This window comes from Saccopteryx leptura, chromosome 3, assembly GCF_036850995.1.
Source record: "Saccopteryx leptura isolate mSacLep1 chromosome 3, mSacLep1_pri_phased_curated, whole genome shotgun sequence".
NCBI classification, from domain to species: domain Eukaryota; kingdom Metazoa; phylum Chordata; class Mammalia; order Chiroptera; family Emballonuridae; genus Saccopteryx; species Saccopteryx leptura.
Window position 1 is genome coordinate 44,342,685 of NC_089505.1, and position 19,792 is coordinate 44,362,476.

Genomic DNA, 19,792 nt, shown 5'->3' on the forward strand with positions numbered 1-19,792 from the left:
TACAGCCTAGAATGAAGGCACTAATGAACTTGGGTTCAAATAATTTAGTAAATATTTCTCAAGAATGTACCATTTTACCATAATCTCTGGACTAATTAGTAACTCCAAAAGGTCAGGAAAAGATGTCAATCAGTACTTTACTCCATTCTGATATGTGTTTAGAAAGCATCCTCTATAACTTAACTGCATATAACAATGAATGTTATTTTTTCTTGGTATAGTATAGCAAGAGTTCCATTTCTAGGCTGTATGCCCATATCACCAATATAGTGTGCACACATGTATTTTTCTAAGGACTTCTCATTTAATCCCACAACAATTCTATGAGGTATTTATTATTATAATCCCCAGATTACAAATAAGGAAATTGAGGCAAAGGCCGGTTTAGTAACCTAGATGTCTTCCTTTCACCTTTGTGGAGTTGAATGTATCTGTTAGGAATCCAATTAAGATTTTAAATCCATCATCAAAAGACATAGTTTCTTAGTTTTCTTTTTCATTATAATAAGTGATTATTTGATATTATAATAACCCATAATATGTTCAGTAACTTGTTATTTTCATGATCGGAAGAGATTATATATCATGGTCTTCATTATAGCCTTGATACTCCAGAATTATCTGTTCCTTGGAATTTTTAGCCTCATTTACATATGTTTCTGTCAAGTAACAAATGTTCTTTAGGGACTATTTCTTTTAATTTTATTTATTCATTTTAGAAAGGAGAGAGAGAGAGGGAGAGAGAGAGAGAGGAGACAGAGAGAGAAGGGGGGGAGGAGCAGGAAGCATCAACTCCCATATGTGCCTTGACCAGGCAAGCCCAGGGTTTCGAACCAGCGACCTCAGCATTTCCAGTTCGACGCTTTATTCACTGCGCCACCACAGGTCAGGCTTTAGGGACTATTTTAATCATTACTAGTTTGTTTAATTTTTTTTTTTTACATTTTGTTGGTTTTGGTATTTTACATTTTTGTAAACACTGACTTCTTTTGAATATTCCCCATATTATGCACAAGATTTTCTTCTAATTTTAAAATATTTCTTTTATCCATTGTTACATCACTCTTCAGTTCTCTGGTTGTTGTTTGTTCAATATGATAAATTTATATAAGAAAAATACATGTTCAGCTTAATAAGTTCAGAGATTCATATCCAAAGAATTTAAGATTTATGAATGGAAAATTTATTTTTCATTTTCAAATAATCTCTTTTTAATGCAACATTTAAAATAGCTTAATATTTTTTTATTAAATGTGGTGTTTTTAGTATTATTTTTTCTTTGTGATCTAGTTTATATTTTTTAAAAGTTCCCTCACAAAATGTTAAGTACCTACATTTCATGTAAACAACCAAAGTACAATACTCATAAAAATTAGGGGATCAGGGAACATGCAGATACTCCAGTACTTTCAGCCTTTTGTATAGTGCATTTTCACCAAAGAAATTAAAGTTGGTTTTGCATCTCATTTGCATAATCAAACAACTTTCTTTGACTTGTCATTGCGTTTCTGATGTTCTAGTTTAATAAAAAAATCAAATGCTGTTTTAAATCATTTTCTATTCATTTTGAAATATCTAATTTTTGTGAGCATTATATATACACACACAAGCATACAGTCACTATTTTCATTACTTGTATTATCTCTGCTTTTAAGAATAATTACCAAAATATGAAAGTTCAATGATAATTGTCTTTGCTAATGACATTCTCCATATGATCTTTACATTCTGTCCTAACAAAACAAAAATGCACCAGTTTACAACATCAGGCTTAGTAATGGTTAGGTAATCCTTAGATTCTGGATCTTGTGCTATGATAAATTTTATTCATTCTGAGAACCATGGATACTAGGTGGTTCATGAACGTGGGAGAAAATATTAGTTCAGTATAAACTCAGAATCCATATTTTAAAAAAATGGACAGTTACTGTTTATATTCAAAATATTTTCACTTAGTATTTCAATTATTTTAATTACACTAGATTTCTATTTTCCTAAGTTCAATTAGTAGAAAGACAAAAATGTTTATCTTGGGTGCCAACTGCAAAAAAATAGCAACATGTTTTAACTACCTGCTTTACTCTGTAAAAGGTATTGAAATATTTTACCTAATCTCAACTTCATATGTACTTTTGTGTGCATGTGTGTGTGTGTGTGTGTAGTAACATGCCCTTCACATATTCAAGAACATGTATAAAACCTGAGTAAAGATTAAAAGAAAATACTGCTTAGGGTTGAGTGGCAGTTGGCAGAGTTTTGGAATAACAAATAAGTATTTATTAAATTCACAAAGGACTAAGGCATATGTTTAATAGTTCATATACTTCTCAGAACTGTGTAAAACAGATTGGTATTTAATAAATGTTGTACCTAATATGAGATTATGGAAACTATAAATCATGAAAAAAGGACACTTTGATATGCAGTTTAACCTTGAGCACCTGGGGTTGGGGCACTGACTCCTATGTAGTAGAAAATCCAAGTATGACTTTTAACTTCTCAGTCATCCTCCATGTCGACTAAAGATTGATTCCAGGACCACTGACGGTTCCAATATCCACAGATGCTCCAGACCCTTATATAAAATGGCATAGAACAATGTATACAGTTAGTCCTCCCCATTGGTGGATTCTCAACTGCAGATGAAAAGTACTGTTTTTGATCTACAGTTGGTTGAATTTGCCAATGGGAAACCATGGGGATACAAGGAGATACAGAGGATATATTTGTTGAAAAATTTTGCATATAAATGGACCCGCACAGTTGAAAACTATGTTGTTTAAGGGTGACCTGTAGTTCTATAGCTTCTGTTAATTCTTTTTGAAAAAAATTTTAGGTTTCTTTTGGCACTTAAACTATCCAAGTGTTATATTAATAAGCTAGTGAACATTTAAATGAGGAAAATAAATCAATCACATTCTTCTTTCATGTTTCTGTCACTTTTTATTCTCAGAAATGATTGACTTTTGGTAAACTGCTCATGATTTAGAGAAATTAGCGTAACTTGACCAGAAGTAGATTAAATATAAAACTACAATCAGATAAATTACATCACAAATGTGTTAGTGATAGACTTTAATCCTAAGTGTTATTTAACCTCTAAAAATTTCAAGCAGTATTTCCCCGTTATAGGGTGCTCAAATACAAACAGGAGTCCTGTGTTAGCAATCTTCCAAAATAGAGAAAAAAACCTCACTGGAATCAGTCTGTTGAAGTAGATGCTTGCTTTGTGGTTTACCTCTGATTCATCTGACAGGCACAGAGCCTACCACCTTCAGTGCTCCACTAATATTTATTAAATGAACTACAGGTACATTGAATCTAAAAGTTGTAGAGATTATATTGCCAATGAGAAGATTTGAGAAGAGGATGCTGCACCCTTCCTAGGATTTCTGTCCTCGCATTCTGGGTTCAGTTGAAGAGTGGGAACCAAGCAGGTGGAGGAGGAACGTGAAGGTGGGTGGTAGAGTGAGTTACACTCCCTTTCTATACTTTGGTGCCATTTTGCCATTTAGACTTTTTTTTTTTTTTTTTTTTTGGTATTTTTCTGAAGTTGGAAACCGGGAGGCAGTCAGACAAACTCCCGCATACACCCGACTGGGATCCACCCGGCATGCCCACCAGGGGGCAATGTTCTGCCCATCTGGGGGGTCGCTCTGTTGCAACCAGAGCCATTCTAGCACCTGAGGCAGAGGCCATGATGGAGTCATCCTCGGCGCACGGGCCAACTTTGCTCCAATGGAGCCTCGGCTGCGGGAGGGGAAGAGAGAGACAGAGAGGAAGGAGAGGGGGAGAGGTGGAGAAGCAGTTGGGCGCTTCTCCTGTGTGCCCTGGCCGGAATCGAACCTGGGACTCCTGTACGCCAAGCCGACGCTCTACCACTGAGCCAACCGGCCAGGGCCTTGACTCTTTTTTGACTGCTAATATGAAACCGTGTGCTACTATATTGCCACCCCCTCCCCAACCTTCCTGTACTAATTAACCTTGGGTCTTTCTCCTTTTGCATTTAAAGGAGTATATCCAGATGTTGTGGGTATTTTGTTACCTGTCTTCTCCTCCAATGAATTTGCGAGATGAAGAAAACGACCTCCTTTCACCCCTACAGTGATTTATAATCGATGTTTGTGTAATGCACCACAATGATTTTAATCCCAATTCTAAACGAGACTGGGAATCCATAAACCCCTCCCAGATTAGTCAATCTCTGCGGTTGGGCTGCAAAAGCAAGTCTTCTAGGTATCTTTCGGGAGGTGACCCACAGGCCTCAGGAATTATGTAACCTAGAGTGTTGCTGAAATATGGGGCTCCGAGCCACGTTATCTCCGCCTTCTCGCATCACAGTGCGCGAGAGGAGAAAAGAGGGCTGCAACTAGTGGGACAGGCCGATCTATTCCCCTCTGGCGGAGCGAACTAAAGGACAACCCGCCGCAACCCACCCGCAGTCCCCGCCCTCTGCGCCGCGCACGCATTAAGTAAGCGTCCTAGGCCACACCCCTCAAGGCCACGCCCCCTCTCGGCTCCGCGGCCGGAGGGGGCGGAGACAAGCTGCAGCTGCAACTTCTCCGGGAGCTGCTGAGCCTGGGCTCAGCCGGGAGTCGAGCTGCCGTCACCGCGGAGCCGCCGCCACCGCGGAGCCGCAGCTTCCACGGCCCCGGCCTCAGCCCAGCCGGCTCGGCCATGGCAGTCGCCGCCGCCGCCGTCGCGGCGAATCTGGCTCCTGCGGTCCCCGCCAGTCGCTGAGGAGCATTTAATCAGCCCGCCCTCCCGCGGGTGCCTCCGCGGCCCAGGCTCCGCACAAGTTTCCGCCACCGAAGAAGCAGGAGGCGAGGGAGGGGGAGGACGGACGTGGGGAATCCGGCGCCCCTTGCCCACCGGCCCTCTCGCCCGCGATGTTGGGGCGCCTTCTGGCCCCGGAGGCCGGCGGTCGGGATAGCCCGGGCGGAGCCCGCAGCTTTGCGGGTAAGTAACGGGACAGTGCCCGGGCTGGGGTGGGGGTCGCGGCCGACTGCTGCGCTTTGGAACCCCGCCGCCGGCCCTCTCCCTCCCCAAGCCCGGCTGCCCCCGGCCGTCTCCCCGACGCCGCCGCGCGCCCGAGCACCGGCCGCGTGTCCTCCTGGCTGCCGGCTGCCGGCTCCCGGACCCGCGCGCTGACATCTGGAGGGCCGCGTGCCCGGCCCTGTGCGCCCGCATTACGGTCCCCCGGCCCCAACTTAAAGCCCTCCTGGGCCTCTTCGGGTTGGGCTTTGTTGTCCATCCGCCCTGTCCCTCGTGGGGTATGTGGCGGACGTGGATAACGTGGCTCACGGGGACCCGGGCGGGGAAGGTCGCTGCGACTGTGCTGCGGTGGCGGCGTTTTGGGGCGCGCCTCCGGGGGCCGGGATCTGCTGCGTCCACGCCGGCAGCCGCTGCTTTAGGGCGCATTTGGGGGAGGGAGGAGGCTTCTGGGGGGATGCCGTCGCTGCAGGTGACCCCCGAGGGGAGTTCAGTCCCGCACTGAAACCTGGTCACCGTCCGCAGCCCTCTCCAGATGAAGGGGATGATAAATTCTGCAAGAGCCAATTGGTATTTGAGCAACGAGGATGTTAATCCGTTTGCAATCATTTTACCTCTTCGTTTCCCCTTCAAGGAAATTTTGGGGTTTGCGGTCTTGTGTGTACGAAGGGAGCTGCTTGTGTCGGACAGCCATTTCATGCCTGCATTGCTTAGAAGTTGTGTAGCAGCCACCAAATTAGGGTAAATTTTACCCGTACTTGGGATAAAAATAAGGCTAGCACTGGTAGTCTGTCAGAAGTTGTCTGACGTTGTTGACTCTTCTTCCAGGCACTTTAATCTTACTTGAATTTTGAACCCCTTTGAGAAGCTGAAAATTACATGGACCCTTTATCCAGAAAAAAAAAAAAAAAAGCCATATGTACATACACAGATTTTTTTCTACTATTTTTGGTGGTTCTAGGACTCCTATTAAGTAATCTTGTTCCATAAAATGTTTGAGCCAGACTTGTATAATTGACATTTTCAGCGCTATTTGCAAAACAAAACAGCAAAAGCAGCATTTGGAAGTTTTTTTCTTTTGTTTTTGTTTTGCTGAGAGTATTTTCTGCTATTTAAAAAGTATCAGCTACAAACTCAGATTGCTAGTTAAAATGTCAAACAATGCAATTCTAGGACAAATAGAAATTGTGTATGTACAACTTGATGTTTTAATATGTATACATTGTGAAATCATCTCTGCAGTCAAACTAGTTAACATATTCATCAGCTCACAGTTACTTTTTTTTCCCTTTTGGTGTATGGTATAAACACTTAAGATCTATCCTCTTAGCAAATTTCAAGCATACAATACAGTACTGTTAACTATAGTCACTATACTGCACTTTATATCTAGAGATATGTAAATTTTAAAACCGAGGGTTAGATTTGAAATCATTTTGTTAAATTTGGTCATGCAACACTTTTAGAAATAATAGTAAAAATATATAAGTACGGAATTATTTTCTCTACAGTGTATAGTTTTTGTCCTAAGAAGAGGAGACACGAGTTGAGAGGTTTCTGATGCTTACCTTGTATACAAATCCTGAAATTAAAGTAACTTTAGTGAATGAGAAGACATTTCTTTCCCTAAGGGGCTAGAGGGAATGGTTTCAATTATCTGTACATGTCAAAAGGCATCTGTGAAGTCTTTGTAACTTAACCTCTTAAAACTTATTTGTAATAATAACATATTTGGAGTTGTAATATTATCCAAGCATCATATCAGTTTTTCCATTGTTATATCTCTAAGATAGAAAACATAGTGCTTAAAGTTAAGTAAGTGAAGCTTTGAGGTTTATTGCAATCTATAAATCTTTGTTGTGGCAAATAATATAGTGAAAGATACTTTATAAATGCCATACAATTTTAAAGAATTTGAACAGTATGTCTTTACAAAGCATATATTTTATCGCAGTTTTGATAGTGATAAACTGTTCATAAGTCAGGACATGCCTTTCCAAAAAAATTTTAAGCTGTGGCCTGAAAATTTTTTTAGCCTTGACCAGTTGGTTAGAGCCTTGTCCTATACCTTGTCAACCATGGTCCAACACCATGGTTGAGGGTTGGATCCCCGATCAGGGCAAAGACAAGAATCAAGTAATGAATGAATAAATACATGGAACAACAAATTGATCTTTCTCTCGCTTCCTCTCTCTAGAATCAGTCAATTTTTTTTCAGCTGTATGCTGATGATTACTTTTATAGTAACAGTGATGAAATTATTGTTTCTTTATTCTCTTCTTGAGCAGACAAATATTTAAAATTATTTTTTATTTAGTTTAAAACAGTTATATGTTAAATGATGAACTTGTGGGTTTTTTTTTTTTTTTTTTTTTTTTTTTTTTTGCCAAATGAACAGATGGTGAAGGTCAAGGTAATGACCTCTGACTTGATTCATACAGGGATTTTTTTTTCTTTCTGAGGATTTAGAAAATTCATATTTTTTTGAAATACTGTCCAGTATATCTTTTGTCTAACTTGAGTGATTTTAGAGCTTTTCTGAAAACAAAGGGATTCAGTCTTCTGATTGAATTTATCAGCATTTTGGCCCTAAGGGCCAGTGTGAAGACAGGGATAAGTAAATAATTTCTGGTATTTAAATTAGTTTATCTCAATATATGGGTTAATTCTAGGTACCCTAAAACTGGTTTGTTTGTACAAATATATGATTAGACTTGAAGGGAAAACCAGAGGTAATATAGAGCCAGTGTTTTAGAAAACTGGAGAAAACTTTCCTTTTAAAGTAACTGCAATAAAAACAAATAGGAATAAAAACAAACCAAACATATGTGGGTTGGAAAATACTGAACTTTTGCTTTAGGATTTAATTTGGTTTTGACTTTGCCAACAAGTTCTCCACTTTATAGAGTAGCTGTATTATAAATGAAAATAAGATAAATATTTTCTTATATTTCAGTACAATCAAGCTCCACCTCCCCCCTTTTTTTCTATTGGCTTGGCAAGTGTGGTTAGAAAGCTAATTTTAAACAGAACATGTAGAATGTCTTTTATGCATTGATTGTGTGTTTGAGAATACTCTATAACTCAAAATAAATAATAGTTTCAAAGTTGGATAAGTAATGGATGTATTTTCTTTAGGTGTTAAAACCTGGTATGATACAGTGATATTTTGAGTACTTATACCTAGTAATATTGAATTTTCTCCTTTTTATAAGTTATACTTTAAAATGTTAATATATTCAATCTTAAAACATTTGGAGTAGGATATGCCAGTTTAAAGCGTGCTAAAAGTAAAATATTATAGAAAACACTTACATGACCTGAAGAAATATCACTTGTTCAGTGCCTTGAGCTTTTAAATCTGCCTCTTCCTTAGTTGATGCGTTGCCATAAGGCAATTAAGTGATGTCATAAAGCTAGTGGTAGTAACTGGTATGAATACATCAAATGCTAAGGTTTTCTGCTGGGATTCTGAATTAGATGGGTTTTAAAGTACTGTGGTAACAATGAAACCTAACTCTTTTGCCTAAACTCAGTTAGACATGTTCTTGTATAATAAGCATTAGAGGGTGAGGGGTTAATCTCAACTTCAGTAATGGCTTTTGTGAAATGAACTTGATTAGTCCTTGAAACTCTGTCACTTCTTGGCTTCAGTGAAGCCAGTAAATTTATTTGAGGCCAGGCACTAAATGGTGAGTTAACAACCTCTTTTTCATGATGTGAATATTTCTATTTGCTGAGAATAGGAAGGCTTTATGTGTCACAATTTTCTGACTGGATGTGTGGTTATGTGTACTCTTGAGAAAAAGATGACGATGTGAAGGTTCCTAGATAGTATTTTATTGAGTGATAGCTTAATTAGTTCCCTCAAATAGTGCATTAAAAAATGAAGAATGTGGTCAATTTCTAAAGCTACTATGAGATACTATATTCTAAAAAAGTGGAATTTATTTCATAGACTTATTCTAAGAATGGGAATGATCAACATAAAAAGAATATCCAATTACTCTTTATACTAATATTTTACTTCTACTTTTTATTTTTTATTTTTAAAAAATCCATTATTGTTACCTAGCATAGTACTTAGCACATAAACACTTGGTAAATGTTTGTGAGTGGTAGGCATTGTGCTGGACTTGAAGCATACATCATTGAGCAAAGAAGGTAAAGTCCCAGGAGTAAGGGAGCGTACATTATAGCAGAGATGAAGTCTGTAAGTAAACTAGCAAGATAGTTCAGCTAGTGTTAAGTACTAGGAAGGACAGGAAACAGGGTGAGGTGGAAGAGGATGGGTAGAGAAGCCTGCTCTGGCTGGGCTGGTCAGAGAAGGCCTTTCTGAGAAGGGGATGCCATACTGAGACCTGGATGATGAGGAAGGAGTGTTCAAGCTGAGGCACAGAAACATTTCCCTGATGGAAGTGAGTTAGGGGAATTTGAGGAATTTAAAGCCAGAGAGTGTGGAGCATAGCGAGCAGGGATGTGAGGTGAGCGGTATCTGATAATGGAAGGCATTGTATGAAGTTTGGATTTTATTCTACATGAGGGGAAGCTAGGCATGAAAGGGTAGGGGAGATGACTCTTCATTATTCCACTCAGCACATTGAGTGCCTACCAAGAAACGGACATGGTCTTATGTACCAGGGGAACAAAGCAGACATTCCTTATCCTTGGTGTTTACAGATCTCGCCTGGCTTTTTGGGGGTCTGGGTAGAGGAATTGTAGAGGGGTCGGAGAAAGAATAGCAGTAGAGAAGCATGTTAATAGGTCATTGAAGTAATTAGGGGAGAGATGATGGCTTGGACTAGAGTGGTTATATTGGATTTGGAATGAAGAGAATTGGTTTGGAATATACTTGAAAATTAAGCCGACAGAATTTGCTGATAGTTTGGAGGTGGCAAATGAGGAAAAGGAGAGTCAAAAATGGTATCTTAGTTTGGGTTTCAGTAATTATAATGGATGGTGGTGTCATTTCCTGAGGTGGGGAAGAGTGTAAGGACAATAAATAGACTCAAAAGTTTCATTTTGGCCATGTGAAGTTTGAGATGCTTTTTTAGAGGTTCATGTGAGAATTGAGTAGGAAGTTGGTTATACAAGTATAGAGCTCATGAGGGAGATGGGAGAGGTAGTGGTAGGAACTTGGAGTTACCTGTGTATATATGGTGTTTAAAGGTGATCACACGGAGAAAATTGAGAAGACAGCACAGACTGTAGATGAGACAGCAGAGGCTCAAGCTCTCGGACACTGGTCAGGTAGAGGAAGAGAGACCATCCAAAGGGACTGAGAAGAAGCAGCCAGCAAGGTAAAAGTAAAACCAGAAGAGTATGATGTTCCAGGGAAGAGGAGCTGATGAAGAAAGGAGGGATCACCAAAGTCTTGAGCTTCCAGAGGCCGTGTAAGATACAAGAAGAGAACAGACCAATGCCATGGGCAGTTTCAATGAGTGACTCATAACAATTTAAGACTGGCAGAGATTAGAGATTCTCTAGTCAAGTCAGCTCACTTTATTGTGTAGAGAGTGATGAATATGTAAGTGCTAAATAAATGTTTGGATTGCTTTCTTACCACTTCTCAAGATAAGGTGACCAAGTGTCTGGGTTTGCCTGGGACGTTCAGCTTTTAAAATGCGGTGCCTCCGGGCATGCCCTGTGTGGAGCAGTGGCTGAGCCTCGGCTGGTGACTGCCCAGAGCATCTGAACGAGTGTGAGTTTTCCTTCTCATCAGATAGATTTTCTCAGTCAGGGGACCAGACTTTGGTATTTAGTTTTATTTCATGCTTTGGCCTGAGACTCTGCCTAAAAATAATACAGGTTTCCCCTGCTATCTAAAATAAGAGTATTCCTATGAAATCTTTGTAAGCCAAAATGGTGTAAAGCAAAGAGGTAATTACCATTAATTTATATGGAAAAAAGGTTTTGTCCCCCAAGCCCCCCCAAGTAACCCACCAGATCATACCAAATAACACATAAAACCTAAAATAACATTAACATTTAGTAAAATAGTTTCCTTTCACCATATAGGGTGTGCACTGCCTTTATAATAGCTTATTGCAATGCAATAAGCTGAAAAGAAGTTTTTGTTTTCCACCTTTTTTTGTAAAAGCAAAAATTATCTTAAATTGAAAATGCATTTAATACACCTAATCTACTGAACATCAAAGCTTAGACCAGCCCACACATGCCAGAACACTTAAATTAGCCTTAAAGTTGGTCAACATCATCCATGCTAAGCCTATTTTATAATAAAGTGTTTAATGTCTCATATAATTCATTATATGTATTGCTTTTGCACCATTGTAAAGTCAAAATTGTGGCTGAAGCATTGTAAGTCAGGGACTATCTGTTGTAAAAGCAAAGTGGCATAAAGCAAATCTTCTGAAAGTGGGGAATACCTGTAACTCTAGGACAATTTTTGCTTCTGTGAAAAATTGTTTTAATACTTCATTAGATAGTGTTAATTAAGTGGATTAGATTTCAGTTTTAAAGAAAATGAATTTAAGATCAGGAATTTTGTTTTATGCTTTTCAGAGTTTGGACTCTATGTCTTATAAAGTTTAAAGTTTTCTATGAGGTAGTTGTGTTACTCTTGTAGAGGCAAGATTGTGTGCTTACTGACCATTAGAAATACTGCCTTGCCATGACATGACTGAGGCTCTTCTGAAGCCTTTGCGTTTAGTACTGAGCATTCCACCTCATTTTGGGAATAATATACTGAAAAGTTTGACTAGCAATTAAGTTCTTTAATACTGGGGAGATATTTATAAATTTCCTCAAGTTATTTTGGAGTGTTAGTTTTAAAACACTCCCAAATAAGTTGAAATTAAACTAGGCTACTGTTTGTCCCCATTTACAAAAATTAACTCAAAATGTAACAAAAACCTAAATATAAGATCTGGAACAGTAAGTTACATAGACGAAAACATTGTACTAAACTTATGTGGACCTTGGTCTTAAAGAGGATTTTATGAATTTGACCCCAAAGGCAAAGGAAGTAAAAGTGAAAATAAATGAATGGGTCTATATCAAACTAAAAAGCTTCTGCACAGCAAAAGAAACTGCCAGCAAAACAAAAAGGCAGCCAATTAAATGGGAAAAGATATTTGCAAACAACAGCTCCAACAAGGGGTTAATATCCAAAAATATATAAATAATTATACAACTCAACACCAAACAATCTGATTTTAAAAATGGGCAGAGGACCTGAATAGATAATTCTCTCAAGAAAACATACAAATGGCCAACAGATATATGAAAAGATGCTTACCTTCACTAGCTATTAGGGAAATGCAAATCAAAACTACAATGAGATACCACCTTACACCTGTTAGAATGGCTATTATCAATAAGACAGGTAATAACAAGTATTGGAGAGGTTGTGAACAAAAGGGAATCCTCATTCTCTGCTGGTAGGAATGTAAACTATGTAGTGCAGCAACTATGGAAAATAGTATGGAGATTCCTCAAAAAATTAAGAATAGAGTTACCATATAACCAAGCAATCCCCCTTCTGTGTGTCTACCTAAGAAATTTGAAAACATTTATTTGTGAAGATATGTACACTCCTATGTTTGTTGCAGTATTATTCACAGTGGCCAAGACATGTAAACAACTGAAATGTCTTTCTATAGATGATTGAATAAAGAAACTGGTACATACATATGATGGAATACTACTTAGTCATAAGAAAAGATAAAATATTGCCATTTGCAACAACATGGATGGATCTTGAGAATATCATGCTAAGCAAAATGTCGTACAGAAAATCAAGAACTGTATGGTTTCACACATGTGGTATATAAATCTGAAATCAACAGAAGAACAAACAAGACAAACATGAAAACTTAGAGACACAGATAACAGTATGGTGGCTGACAGAAGGAAGAGGGTAAAGGGGTAGAAAAGAGTAAAGTGGGGGTCAAATATATGGTGATGGAAGATTTGACTTTAGGTGGTGGGCACACAATGCAATATACAGATGATGTATCATGGAATTGCACATTTGAAACTTAACATAATTTTATAAACCAATGTCATCCCAGTACATTTAATAAGAAACTAAAATTTTGTTTTGGTTTTGGCCTTTACATGTATTGTATACAGCACTTAGGTTCCTAAGTATCAGAAATAAATGCTAATTGAGAAATAATTAGCCTACTTTACTTCCTTTGCAGGTCACTGGCTACATAAATAAAAGAAACATGTATTAGGTCTAACAACTTTTTTATTTAGAAAAATTTATTTTAATTTTCTCCTGGGTACTGATAATCCTTTTAGGTTGGCATAAGTTGTAGAGCAGGGGTCCCCAAACTTTTTACACAGGGAGCCAGTTCACTGTCCCTCAGACCGTTGGAGGGCCGGCCTATAAAAAAAACTATGGCCTGACCTGTGGTGGCGTAGTGGATAAAGCGTCGACGTCGACCTGGAATGCTGAGGTCGCCGGTTCAAAACCCTGGGCTTGCCTGGTCAAGGCACATATGGGAGTTGATGCTTCCTGCTCCTCCCCCTGCTCTCTCTCTCTCTCCCTCTCTCTCTCTCTCCCCTCTCTCTAATAATAAAAATGAATAAATAAAATCTAAAAAAGTAAATAAATTTAAAAAATTTAAAAAAAAACAATGAACAAATCCCTATGCACACTGCACACATCTTATTTTAAAGTAAAAAAAACAAAATGGGAACAAATACAATATTTAAAATAAAGAACAAGTAAATTTAAATCAACAAACTGACCAGTATTTCAATGGGAATTATGGGCTTGCTTTTGGCTAATGAGATGGTTAATGTTTGGTTCCATGTTTGTCACTGCTAGCCGTAACAAGTGATATGATGCGCTTCCGGAGCTGTGATGCGTGTGTCCTGCGTCACTGGAAGTAGTACTGTATGTGAGTGACGGTGTGCTTTGCGTCACTCACGCAAATGAAAGAGGTGCCCCTTCGGAAGTGCGCGGGGTCTGGATAAATGGCCTCAGGGGGCTGCATGTGGCTCGCAGGCTCGTAGTTTGGGGACCCCTGATGTAGAGTGTTTTCTCTATTAGTTGATATTATTAAATAGTTATATTCAAAAGCAAAGGTAAATCCCTCTGGAATACCATTAGGTATACTCCCTCATGCTTGTAGTTTTATCAAAACCTTATTAGTTTAGATGGTACTTTATTTGTTTCCAGTTTATAAACAGATACAAAGGCAGTGAGAGACTAAATGAAATATATGGCCCTATTTCACATAGCTACCAAAATACTTTTTGAAGACATTTCGTGTAAACTGAAGGTAGGACTCTTCGGCCTAATCACAAACTGAAATCGACCAGCATGTAATTTTTTTTATAGAAGGAGATAGTTTTACCTCTGCTGGCTGTGACCTTAACCCTCTTGAGTTCCTAGTTTTATATAGTAAGTACGTGGTGAATATTTATTGCTTTGAATTCATTCTTTTACTGTGAAAGGTGAACCACTTATTTATCCATCTGATTATTGTTCTTAATTGAGATCATTTAAACCTCAGCCAGAGCCCACTTAGTTTAAACCTCATATAAAGCTCTTTCTTTTTATTCTGGAATTGAAAATAAGGGAATTTAGATCCACATCTGAAGAATATAGTTTTATACCTTTTGTGTAATGTTTTGAAAATTAATTGTAGTAGTTAATGAATGAACTTCCACATTTTTATTTTTATTTTAGGAAGCAAAGAATACTAGCTGTTGATTACTTAGTTTGATTTAAATCCTTAAATGCAAGAAAGCTAATTTCAGTTTGAGATATAATTTGTATATAATATTGTATTAAGGTGTACAATATAATGATTTGATATATGTATATTTTGCAAAATGATTACAAAAAATTTAGTTAACAAGCATCATCAGACATAGTTATAATTTGGACCACCCCATTCTCTGTCCTTGGCAACCACCAGTCTGTTCTTTGTTTTTGTGAGTTGGCTTTTTATTTTTTTTATTTCACATTTAGGTGTGCTCCTGTGGTGCTCCTTTGGCATAGTTATCTTAGCATAATGCCCTCAAGGTCCATCCATATTGTCACAGATGGCAGGATTTCCTTTTATGGTTGAATAATATTCCATTATATATAAACACCACATTTTTTTATCCATTCATCTACTGATGGACACTTACATTGTTTCCATGGCTGGTTGTTGTAAATAATGCAGCAGAACATGGGGGGGGGGGGGGATGAAATCACTTTGAAATAGTGATTTTGTTAAATATACCCTGAAGTAGGGATTGCTGGATTTTATGGTAGTTCTAGTTTTAGTTTCTTGAGGGACTTCCATACTGTTTTCCATTGTGGCTGTGCTTACCAATTGAATGAAAGTATTTTCTTTTTTTTTGTATCCTTGCTAATACTTATTATTACTTTTTAATAATAGCCATCCTGACAGGTGTGATTTGCATTTCCCTGATGTTTAGTGATGTTGAGCACTTTTTCATTTATTTGATGACCATTTGTATGTTTTTGAAGAAAATACCTGTTCAGAACCTCTGCCTGTTTTTAATCATATTGTTTGTTTGTTTGTTTGCTATTATAAGTTTTTTATATTTTTTAGATAGTAACCCCTTATCAATGTATTTGCAGATATTTTCTCCCATTCCATAGGTTGCCTTTGCATTTTTTGGTAGTTTTCTTTGCTGCGCAGAAGCTTTCTAGTTTGATGTAGTCCTACTTGTTTTGCTTTGCTTCTGCTGCCTTTGCTATTGGTGTCAAATTAAACAATAAAATCACTGCCAAGACTGATGGTATGGAGCTTGCCTCCTATGTTTTCTTCTAAGAATTTTATGGTTTCAGGTATGATGTCCAAGTCTTTAATCCATTAAAGTTGATTTTGTGTATGGTGTGAAATAGAGATTCAGTTTTATTCTTTTGCACGAGGCTGTCCAGTTTTCCCAGCACCTTGTATTGAAGAGGCTATCCTTTCCCCATTGTGTATTCTTGGCTCCTTTGCAGTAAATTAATTGGCCATTTTGTATGGATTTATTTCTGGGCCCTTTATTTTAACACATTGATCTGTGTGTCTGTTTTTATGCCTGCCGCTTTGTAAATATTTTTGTATATTTATTGAATTACCACAACAACTCTATAAAATAGGTAGTATAATTTTTTTCTTTTACATATGAAGAAGTTGAGGCAGAGATTGGTTGTGAGTTACTGAAGGTCTCGTTCCTGGTAAGCAGTGGTACATAGAACCTGAACTCAGGCTGCCTGATTACACAGTCCACGTTCTTTTCTACTAAGCTATACTATTAACTTTATAATAAAAGAAAAAGAAATGAAGACTATTAGGGTCACCCTAGAGATAAACAGAACCGAAATGCAATGGAGAACTGGGTAAAGAAATATCACTATATTAAATTTCTCCCATCTTAGCTAGAGAGTCTCCAGTGTAGTACAAGATTTTTCTGGTTTTTTTTTTTTGTGATTACTATTAATATAACTATTTTAAAATGTTTTTAATGTTCTCTTTATTTTTTATTACTTTTTTTGTCTTTTGGCCCTACTGGAGATTGTTTTCCCATATTTATTAGGAATTTTGGCTATAAACTCCTTTAACCATTTATAACTATTAGTATATTTTTGGCTGCTTTGGAAAATATTTACTGATCTTTAAATAGATACTTAAATGAAACTAGCTCAAGGGCTAGTTTAAAATCCCTTGGACTTAAAAATAAACAACCACCAAATAAAAGAACCTCCTTCTTCTAAATGGAAGAATATTTTTTAGATCTAATTATAAGGCTACCAAAAATTTAATTTTATACCATGAACATCTATTGGGTACTCACTGGGAAATAATGACATTTATTGAGACCCTGCCTAACTGTGCAGCTCTGTGCTAAAGACTAAAAAGAGGAGGAAAAAAATTGTCTTTCAGTGTTCCCAGTTTGGTTATGAAGAACAAAGTCATATATAGATGGGTTAATTTAATTTAGTAAATACTGTTAATTTACTAAATGTAGAATTTTGAATGCTATAGTGGGAGAGCACAAAGTAGTAGTTATTTAATGCAACCTGGAGGAATCAGAAAACATCAGAGCAAGTTAATTCTGTACTGGGACTCCTAAAGAAGGTAGAGAAGGGATATATATATATATATAGCGTGGAGTCAGGAAAGAACCTAATCTATTTGAAGGCAGTCATTAGGTATGTGTCGCTGGAGAGTGTGTGTATCGGAGCCATAATGAAGGAGGTAACATTTGCAAAGTATTAGAAAACAAAGCTGCCAGTTAATAAAGAAGCTTGCCAAAATTAGTGAGTTTGAGTTTTATTTGATACTCAGTAAGGAACCCACAGACCTATGCAAGCAGGAGAATGACAAATATATTTGATTTTAAGAAGATAATTCTGACCCTGGGGTAGAGGCTGGCTCTTGTGGAAGTTACTCTAGCAGGAAGACTTTGCAGCAGTCCAGCCAAAAGGTATGATCTGTGACAGCGGGGATGGAGAGGAGGGGTCCGATTCAATTAGTGCTTCTGAAATGGGCTGAACAGTTTCAGAAACTGATTAGGTATATTGGGTGAAGGAAAGGAGATTTTTTTTGGTTATATTCTTTGAATTTGTTATTCTTCTTAAGTTAGTTGTACATTAGTTTCTACTGATGGTAGAGATGAGCAATTGAAGGTCACTGTTCTGAACTTCGTGCAGAAGTACTGTGTCCTAGCTAACATTTCACAGATGTTATAAATGTGAGATTACTGCATCTTATGTCATAGAAGGGTTAGTGTGCTTTGATTCTTTTGTTCTGTTCACTTTTATTTAAAAAGGTTGGTTTCAATTAACTGAATGGGTGATAAGCTGCATTTTGAAAACACAGCAGTTTGTATTTATGATTTGTAGTATATAGCTTTTTATATAAAAGTGTAAATCTGCTTTGTCAGTGGTCTTATTTTTATTTTCTTTTGGATTAGAATTGTCATTAAAACTAACATTAGTTATTCTAAATGTAGTTACAGGTATATTAGCATATTGTAGAAGACCTGATATTGTATGCATTTTTTGCTTCCAATTTTAAAAACAGCTTCAGAGAGAAAATAAATGTAATAAACTAATTCTTTTTTTAAATGTAATCTTCCTGTATTTTCAGTGTGAATTTTTAAATAAGTTATCTTTGGGCATTAATATTCTGTGTAAAAGAATTGAAGTTGATATTAAAAATGTAACATACTGCCTTCCAAAGAGAAGTTAGAATGCTATTTTGGGATCTTGGCTCTTCTTACACATGTGCTCTGTCTTTGTTCTAGCAGAGAACTGATTTTACAGTCATTCAATTACGTTAATATGATAGGACCTAAGTAAGACATTATTTCCAGAGACTCTTAAGTTGTTTTAAAGTGCATAGCACACATCAGTAACATAGTCATAAAAATATTAGACAAGGCCCTGGCCGGTTGGCTCAGCGGTAGAGCGTCGGCCTGGCGTGCAGAAGTCCCGGGTTCGATTCCCGGCCAGGGCACACAGGAGAGGCGTCCATTTGCTTCTCCACTCCTCCCCCTCTCCTTCCTCTCTATCTCTCTCTTCCCCTCCCGCAGCGAGGCTCCATTGGAGCAAAGATGGCCCGGGCGCTGGGGATGGCTCTGTGGCCTCTGCCTCAGGCGCTAGACTGGCTCTGGTTGCAACAGAGCGACGCCCCAAGGGGCAGAGCATCGCCCCCTGGTGGGCATGCCGGGTGGATCCCGGTTGGGCGCATGCGGGAGTCTGTCTGACTGCCTCCCCGTTTCCAGCTTCGGAAAAATGAAAAAAAAAAATTAGACAAAATTTCCCTTCTTATATCACCTAGTGAACATATTTCACAGCTAGTTTTTACTGCTATTGTGATTCTGGATTGACTTGAATAGAGACAAGACATACTATTCTCAGATTAAATGCATTCAGTCTTAAAATAATGATTAGAATATTTTTTATTCATGACATTAGTTAATTATCATCAGTATTTTAGGTACATAGAATATATTGGATCTTTTTTTTAAGCCTATTTAAGGTTAAGACAAATCTGAGTTCAGGCTGGAGGAGATCAATTTATATAGATAATTCTATCATTTTGTTATACTATTGTCATTTTGAGAAATCTGAATGAATTGCTTTGCTTTTTTTAAAGAAAAAGTTTGGCAAAAAAAGAATCATTGTGATATCCTCATAAACAAATTAAAATACCCTACTAATTTAAAAGAATATGTTTGAAATAGGATGCCTGTTTTCCCCATTGATTGAGCCAGTGATTTGTCTGATGTAATCGGACTTAATGCTTTAGTGATGAAGATGTCTTCCTAGAAAAAGGACCATAGTGGTCTTTTGTCAAAGTACGTTAGTTGCTGTTTTCTGGTAGAATCTCCTACAGCTTTAATAACCAAAACAAAGAACCAGTCTGTTCTCAGTTCTTTATTTTGGATTTGAAGAAATCATTTTCCTTTGAAGTTTACATATCTAATTCATATTATGTACATTAATATATAATTTTTGTATTTTTGAACACATAAAATTATGGTAGTTTGACTTATAGGTTTGAAGGTTTCACTTTGTTCTGTACCAGATCAAATAAGTTTTCTATCCATTCCTGGAAAAATATCGCCAAAGACTTTTATTAATAGTTACTTAACATAGATATAGAATAAGAAGTGCTTACAATAAATGAGTAAATTTCTTGGTTTATTAGTGGTAGAGGTTAAACATTTTCAAAAAAATTACCCCCCCCCCATTATCAATGTAAACTCTACCATCAAGAGAAAACTGAGTACTATTTTCCAGTTGCTCTGTGCATTCTTTGTCTGTCTGAATCTTTTGTGTATGCTGGCTGCAACACTGAAT

The 19,792-nt window shown here is 37.5% G+C and overlaps 1 protein-coding gene across 1 annotated transcript in view; it reads left to right on the plus strand.

The window, feature by feature from the left end:
- Positions 1–4,569: 4,569 nt before the first annotated feature.
- The window catches only part of CEP85L (centrosomal protein 85 like), a 140,197-nt gene continuing 124,974 nt past the window's right edge, over positions 4,570–19,792 (plus strand). Inside the window, exon 1 of the mRNA XM_066373380.1 lies at positions 4,570–4,959. Coding sequence (XP_066229477.1) covers positions 4,890–4,959 — 70 coding nt within the window. The 5' untranslated portion in view covers positions 4,570–4,889. The remainder of the gene's footprint in view (positions 4,960–19,792) is intronic.